The sequence below is a fragment of the Xyrauchen texanus genome, chromosome 26 (assembly GCF_025860055.1).
Source record: "Xyrauchen texanus isolate HMW12.3.18 chromosome 26, RBS_HiC_50CHRs, whole genome shotgun sequence".
NCBI lineage: Eukaryota > Metazoa > Chordata > Actinopteri > Cypriniformes > Catostomidae > Xyrauchen > Xyrauchen texanus.
In genome coordinates, this window is record NC_068301.1 from 1591303 (window position 1) to 1599137 (window position 7835).

Below are 7835 nucleotides of genomic sequence, written 5' to 3' on the forward strand. Positions count from 1 at the left end.
ATAAAATTTTTTCGAAAGAAAAATCTGTTCTTATCAGTTTAATATCTGATACGTCCCCTATCCGGGGACCATATATTAAATTGATTTTTGGATCAGGGAGATGGAATAGGGGCTTGCTCCGTCCACTCCACGCATCGACCTGGTATTGCAGTACCTCCAGGAACGGTGCACCCCCCTAAAACTGTCAACAATAGAACTGAATATCTGCTCTTATGATGCATTAACTTTGAGTGTAATATTAAATGCTCTCATCAAACTAATATTTAATCCAGTTTGTGTAATAAAACCGTTCAGTCAATTTATTTGCGCTTCAATTAAACATCTCATCTATAACGGACGCGAGATTAAGATAAAAAACATATTTCAGTGTTAAAATATGTTCAGCAGTAAAATCTGAAGACACTGGAATCATAAAATGTGCTTCTTTATCTCTGATAACACTAAACAAACGCAATTCTCCCGGCTTGTGTAGCTAATGCGCATGCGCGTTCTCTAGTTGATTGACAGGCGATATCAGTTTCTGAAAGGTGATTGGCTCTTTTACCTGTAAGGCGGGACTTCCTTTCTACATCCGTTGACCGTTCCCAATTTCAAAACTAGTCTCTTATGGAGGACCTAATGTGACAATATTACAAATAAATATAAAGAGTCCAGGATTTTTATTCCGGTGCATCATTAAAAATGTTTTACATATAATTTAACTAATTATCAAATCTGAAGTAGTTATACTTTTATTTAAAAATAAATAAATATAAATAATAATATTTAAAGCTGATTGGTCCGTGTGTGTGGCTCTGTTGTACACTGACTCAAAACATTGCAGCAAGTCACATCGCAATGCATCATCGGTTACATTCCTTGTAAACTGGGTGTAATTGTAAATATTTGTTAATAACATGTAATAACAATGTGTATTAGTCATGAAGTATGTGTATTTGAATGTGTGACATCATCTATACATTTATATTGAAATAATGTGTAGTTTGAGGTTTGTGTTTCTTTACGTATTACAGAGAACTCAATTAGTTCCTCACAATAATGTGAAGATATTCTAAACTGATTATGCAAAAAACATCTCCGGTATCGGATCGTATCGGACGATTCTGAGATTTCAGATATCGGATTGGAAGAGAGAAAAGTGGTATTCCTAAACGAGACGTAAACGATGTGTGTTAACATGATTTAAGTGTTATAAAATCTGCATCTGTGTAAAGTTAAAGCCAATTTTGCAACTTTATTGCCACGCTGATACCCTTAAACAACTGTAAAACAACTTTACTGCTCAAACAAGAGTTTTAACAGAAGAATTAATGTAAGTGCTTTTATAAAATTATAAGCGTCACATTTCTGCCTTTTTAAATCCTCCAAAAATTGCCCCCATTGACTTCCATTGTAAGTGACCTGAACCGGAGGCCCAAAACAGCCCGATGTCTTTCGCCGTGATGCCCCTCTGACTGATTCACTGGTTATGTAGATATTAACTGGGAAATAAATCTGTTTTACTGTACGGGAGATTTTATAGCGCCGGTGTGAAAACAGACATAGGACAGATTGCTCAACTATGTGAAGAATGACAGAAACATTTGATTACGCAGAATTTTGATTTATTTTTGGATTATATTGATTTATGATATCATTAGTATAGACGTGCACTCCAGAAATCTCTGTTGACTTCTGTAAATGTTTTGCCGCTAAACATAATACAGGCACATCTGATGCATTAAAGCTTAAGATGAAGTTTGTAATTTTAACACCATCAAATAGAAAAACATGAATATTGATTTCTGAAAACACTGAAGTGATCAAACAGACAGTCCTGTCCCCGACTCACGCCATTGGCAATGTCACGGTCCCCAAAACAAACATGGCACAACAATGTTTACAGGAAAATGAACTAATGAATGACTTGTAGTTGTCTATGCATGTGAAGCTGGTTTAGGAGAAAGTATAAGGTCACTGATACGACTGGAGTCTTCATCTCATGTAAGTATTCATGATTTTATACGTGTTTCAAACTTATTTAGGACTAAATGTTTTTTAATGAGGAGATGTACAGAGTGCACCTGGAACTGTTTATGTGTATTTTGATCCTGCAGTATTAGTAACATCTCCAGGTTGTAATCAGTTGTCTCTATAAGTTCTTCAGAGTGTCCGGTCCCTTTGGGTTCTCCAGCCAGTGAGGTGGCCAGCTGGCTTTAATACTGGGACGGTCCTTCACCATGTCATAGTACTCCATCAGTCTGGGACACCTCTCTTTAGGACACCTGCCAATCATCAAACATATTAATGATTCAACCAGCCTTTGATTTGTACTTTGATCTCACGAGGAAGGATTTGTTTTAAAAAGATCTGCCCTTAAAGATATAGTCTTAAGATACATATTTATATTCGTATTAAGGATGTTTAAATGTTTCTACTGGAAAACAAGACATTAGTGATAAAGTTATCTGATTGTGTTCTCCGTGCAGAGAGATTTCACTCACCCAAGACGTGGGAAATACGCAACGACGGGGAAACAAACAACATCAGCCATGGTGAAGATCTTTCCAGCGAGATACGACCCTTTCCCCATCTGGTGAACAAATGAGTTTATTATTAAACATAATGCTTGTGTAGTGACCGCAATCTCATCCACATAAGACTAATGAATATTAACGGCAATCATTGGACCAAAACAAACATTTAGCTGATACTGAGATACAGATAGTTTGAACAGAAGGTTTGATTGTAGTTATAGCGCCGCCATAGCGTCAGAACTTGATCACATGTGGCCGTTTCCTCATATCGTCTTGCAGACTATGTGGTCCAAGTTTGATAAAGATTGGACTTTGTGTTCAGTTGCTCGATAGGGACGAGGGCGCCACAATTAATACAAAATAATCAAGATTACAATTACAGCTGTCACGATTATATAATCATGAAAAGTATCAATTACAGCATTTCATTTAGATGTGCTTCCGTTGAGTCTAAAAGCAAATCAGTCATGCTCGTTATCTAATTTATACTGTGTACCGTTTATTCACCATATGAAAAACACTTTTTACTTTTCATGCAATTAAAATATTAGAGCGATTCAGGAACACCGTTCTGAATGTGTCTAAATCAAGAATATGGCATGCAACTGCCCCACACAAAGTATTTTATATAAATTTTATTAATTTAAATGAATAATCGCAATAACATCAGAGGAAATAATCAGCCATTATGATTTTTCGGCATAATCGTGCAGCTGTAATAGTGACGACTGAAACATGTATTTGCTCTTATGCCAACCTTGCGCTTGATTACACGTGATCCATTTCAGCAAATTACTTAATGCACCTTTAGTGCTGGTGGTCTGGGCATCTCGGCGGTAAAAGACGCTGGCTACCACCCCTGGTGTTCACTAGTTCAAATCCCAGGGTGTACTGAGTGACTCCAGCCAGGTCTCCTTAGCAACCAAATTGGCCCTGTTGCTAGGGAGGGTAGTCACATGGGGTCGCTATAATGTGGTTCGCTCTCGGTGGGCGTGTGGTGAGTTGTGCGTGGATGCTGCGGAGAATAGATTGAAGCCTCCACACGCAATACGTCTCCGTGTTAACGCGCTCAACAAGTCATGTGATAAGATGCGCAGATTGACGTCTCAGACGCGGAGGCAACTGATTGAGTCACTACACCACCACGAGGACTTAAAAGCACATTGGTAACTGGGCATGCCAAATTGGGAGAAAAGGGGAAATAAAACGAATAAAATGCACCTTTAGTGCTTTGCCTTATAATGTAAATGAAGAAACAGCATCTAATCTACTTAACGAGCAGGAATATAACATGTAAAATGAGCTTATAATAACAAAAACCTTCTCCAAGTAGCTCTCCCACAGTTTCAGCTCTGCAATTAAACTCTCTTTCTTTCTCTTCACGGCGGATTCGTGTCTTTCTTCCTCCGGTACAAACATCTCATAAAATGCCACATCATCTGCACACAGGACGCTGGAGTTATGCCAATGCAGAGACATCCTATAGATGCATGTATCCTTGTGTAATGTGTGTTAGTGATTAAAGAGGCTGTTTTAGGACACTTACACATTTTCTCTTGCAGGTTGTTGGTCTCAAACATGCGCTGATAAATGAGAGCTTGTTCAGTCGGGTTATCTGGGATCAGACGGGTGCCTTGAGATTTAAACTCACTCTTCACACACAAATAACAATAGTGTCAATATTGTGTCCAAACTATTTCATTTCAAATAAATCACTTTTTATATACAGGAAACAGGAAAAACCCGCATTGAAATTGTGTTGTGAAGTTTTTCTGTAGTTACCAAAAGAGCAGAAACGCTTTTACAACCCAAATATAACCAACATTAACACAAATATTACTTAATTGGCATATAGCTTTACGTTTTTAATTACATTTATTTTTGTAATTAACACATTACTTGTCAATTAACATTTGAAAAAATCATGAAGTTAAACAGAAATGCATTAAAATTAGATTTGTATTACAAGTTGACCTCTGACCTCCAGATACAAGCATGCAGCGAAAGACTCGTTCACGATGATGTTTCCATGCTTGAATGTTGGAAGCTGCAGAAATAAAGTGCAAAATGAAACTAAACTTGTTTAAAGTTTTTAAAGGTTTGCTGAATACATTAGACGAACACAATAAACATATGGACATCTTTAATGCGTTAGTAAGTGTGTAATGGACCTGTGCTCGGGGATTGAGATCCGTCACTTCTTTAGTTTTGTGTTCTTGTTTATCAAACGACAGGAGTTTGTTGTTGTATCCCTGCAGGTTTTTCTCCTCCAGCGCGATCATCAGCCTCCAGCACGGCGGGGAACCGGAGCCCCAAAACAGCATGATGTTTTTCGCCATGATGTCCCTCTGACTGATTCACTGGGAATGTTGGTATTAACTGGGAAATAAATCTGTATTACTATTCACGAGGACGCGAGATATAAGTGCGTCACGCGGAATTCTGACGCGCTGAGAAGCGCGTGCACGGTTGCAGATGTGTTAACATCCCCATCTGCTGGACAGAATCAATGATTGCGGGTGCATTGTACATTGATGGTCTGTATTGCCACGAATATTAAAATAAATTGAGTTAAGGATTGATATACTGATAATGTTTTTAATCTGTAGAAGAAACATCTGATATATGCTTGCATATTTTATGTCTGTTTAAAGCTGGTGTTATAATACTTTCTTCTATCCCAGTTTAATATTCAGTCAAATGTAAGTAAGCGATTCATAGGTTAATTTTCTTGTAAACTGTCTTTGTTTTGTTATTTGAGCGACCCATTTAGACACCAGCAACATAATGACGGTCGCATACCGGAGAAGCGTTGCGTCGCGGTTAGGACACGTCACAGGTATCGGACACGTCACAGGTATCAGACACGGGGCGCGTCGTTACCAAGATTCTTCACTTCTCAAGAATGAACAAATAAATAAAGTAAATACATCTTGGATGAATTTAATGGAAATATTCGAGTAGTGGTGTGTGTACATTCATAGAAAACTAGTGATTAGCATTTTATAACGTCATCCAGACGCGTCCGGCGTGCGACCCCTTTTTCTCGACCAATGGTATGAGTTGGGGGCGGGACTATCTGTTTGACCAGCAGCAGATGAGGGGCGGATTCTTTAGGCTGTTTGAAAACATTGTTTACACTTCAGATTTACATTTAGAAGCATAAACAAGAGTTAACAGCAATAGTTTTAAGTTCCCCCAGAGGACAATATTGTGTATTACACAACATTAATTTATGCTGATTTATTAACAGATTAATTGCATAATTTAACTAAACGTAAAAAAGTGGAGGACTGAACCATGAAGCCGGTTTCGGTGGCCAAAACTACACGACTGACCTGCTGTGTAGCAGCTTTCCTTTGGATTACAGATCGCTAACAGAAGCTGAACCAATCAGCTGTGAGTAAAATAAACCAATCAGCTGTGAGTGAAATGACATCTCTGACGCAATCAAGTCCCTCCCCCTTGTCTCTTAAAGCGCACTTCACAAGTCTGAGAAATACACAAAATCGACTCTTCATGATAAATAAGTTATTTGAGAATCTAAATGTAGATTTTCAGCAGATAAAGTTGTATTTTATTTATTGCTTTTCATTTACTCTCTTTAACCATAGCAAAAAATATATTTGAATATATAAACATACTATATTAAGCAATAAAATCTTTCTTTCATTCCAGATTACTAGCTTTTTTTAAAGCTTATTATTATTATTATTGTTAATATATTATTTCTGAAATAATTTCTCTCCATCTTTGAGATTGTTGTGGTTCTGGTTTAATCTGTTTCAAAGCCGATATTCTGATCAACCCAAATATATTTAGTTCAGTTTTATTTCTTTAACGTCTGTAAATAATTAATTGTGAATTTTTTGTGGTTCATATTTTGTGCTCGATTGAAAAGATTTAATTAGTTTATCAGTGAACAGTCTTCATCATATCTTCAGTTTATTATCTCATGAAATCACTTTTTCTTCATTTTACTATTTTTATTTTTATTCTAACCAACTTCTAAAAGTATTAATACAAATATAATCTATTAATATAAATGTGTTGCTTTGTGCAGGATTATAGAGATTTCCCCATTTCATCCATTTTCTTCCTAAATGTCACTTAGATTCTTCAATAGAGGCTGAATTTGGGAAACTTTATAATAATTAATTACATTTATAAATTCTAGTCCTCCAATCCTTTTCTGAAGAATTATACGAATAATTTGAGGTTTCCTGTTTTATATATGTACAAAGTTTATTTCATTGTCTAAAAACACTTTTGATACTAACTGGGAGATTTTGATGAAGAAAAATAAACTTAGGGAGAATATTCATCTTTATAGTCCCTAATAGTTTCAATATCAATATATTTATTTTAATAGTTTTGAATTATATATAAAGTTTTCAATTAAAATAAATATAAAAGCTTTTATATTTATATAAAATGAATAAGTGTGTTCTTGTTGTGGGCTGATATAAATTCACTGAATCTTGTTCATATTGTTTTAACCCACCACAGCCGCTCTGGACAAGAGAGACTTACAGTGATGTTTCTGTGTCTTCTGTTTCAGGCTGAACAGTATATCAGGTGTTGCCTCCAGTACCCCTGTGCTATCCGGTGTTCCTACCCTGAAAGTAATGAAATACTGTAAGTGTCTGTGGCCGGTCTAGACTCTATAGATGGCAAACACAAATGTGACCATGGGATGTGGTCACTGAAGCTTTCTGCCTGTCAATCATTTTGCGGGTTGTGATTGTGTTTAGTTGCAGGTTTATTATTGAGGCTAAATTGAGCTCAACAGTCTGCTGCCGGAAGTTAAAATAAATTTTTAACAACAACTTATAAACCTTAAACCTCATGATACCCAAGCATGACCGCTGTGTGCCTTTTCCATTCTTTTTCATTTGCATCTACAAACCCCAAAGAAACATGCAAATATATATATATAAATATACATTTTTTTAGGCCAAATAGTTTTCCTGTAAACTGATGTTTACTTATGTGGACAGCGGGACTAAGTTGTGAAATTTTAAATATTAGCAAGCTGTAAAAAGTCTAGTGTTTGTATTAAATTGTGAGACATTACAGACATTACATCAAACATTAGCATAATGAATTCTGATTTAAAGTGTTGGCCAGAATCATTCAATCACTGCAACCATGTAAAACTAAATGATACATTATAAATTATAAAAGAAAAAATATCCCAGTTTTTGGATGAACCCATTGATTCTCAATGAACTGAAACTGAGCATATAGTCCACGTATGTGGTCATTGTTTAAAAATCACTTTATTCCTGGAGATCAACTAAACTACCCGTGAAGATC

At 36.2% G+C, this 7835-nt stretch overlaps 1 protein-coding gene and 1 pseudogene across 1 annotated transcript; one reads left to right on the forward strand and one right to left on the reverse strand.

Moving 5' to 3' along the window:
- LOC127620446 (uncharacterized) lies at positions 1-176 on the forward strand (annotated as a pseudogene).
- Positions 177-1569: 1393 nt separating this feature from the next.
- Positions 1570-4994, reverse strand: LOC127620307 (glutathione S-transferase A-like). Its single transcript, XM_052093498.1, has 6 exons — positions 4688-4994; positions 4498-4563; positions 4063-4168; positions 3837-3955; positions 2484-2572; positions 1570-2264 (listed from the first exon to the last, which is right to left on the reverse strand). Exons 1-6 carry the CDS (start codon positions 4853-4855, stop codon positions 2132-2134), a joined length of 681 nt encoding a protein of 226 aa, XP_051949458.1. The 5' UTR covers positions 4856-4994; the 3' UTR covers positions 1570-2131.
- Between the last annotated feature and the right edge of the window lie 2841 nt (positions 4995-7835).

Bases quoted from the DNA above. Each gene is read 5' to 3' on its own strand.
- LOC127620307 (XM_052093498.1), bottom strand. From the start codon at position 4,855: ATGGCGAAAAACATCATGCTGTTTTGGGGCTCCGGTTCCCCGCCGTGC. The intron at 3,956-4,062 runs GTAAGTGTCCTA...TCCTGTGTGCAG, and splicing joins CAACCTGCAAGAGAAAATGT to ATGATGTGGCATTTTATGAG. The intron at 2,573-3,836 runs GTTTTTGTTATT...TTTGTTCACCAG, and splicing joins GGGAGAGCTACTTGGAGAAG to ATGGGGAAAGGGTCGTATCT.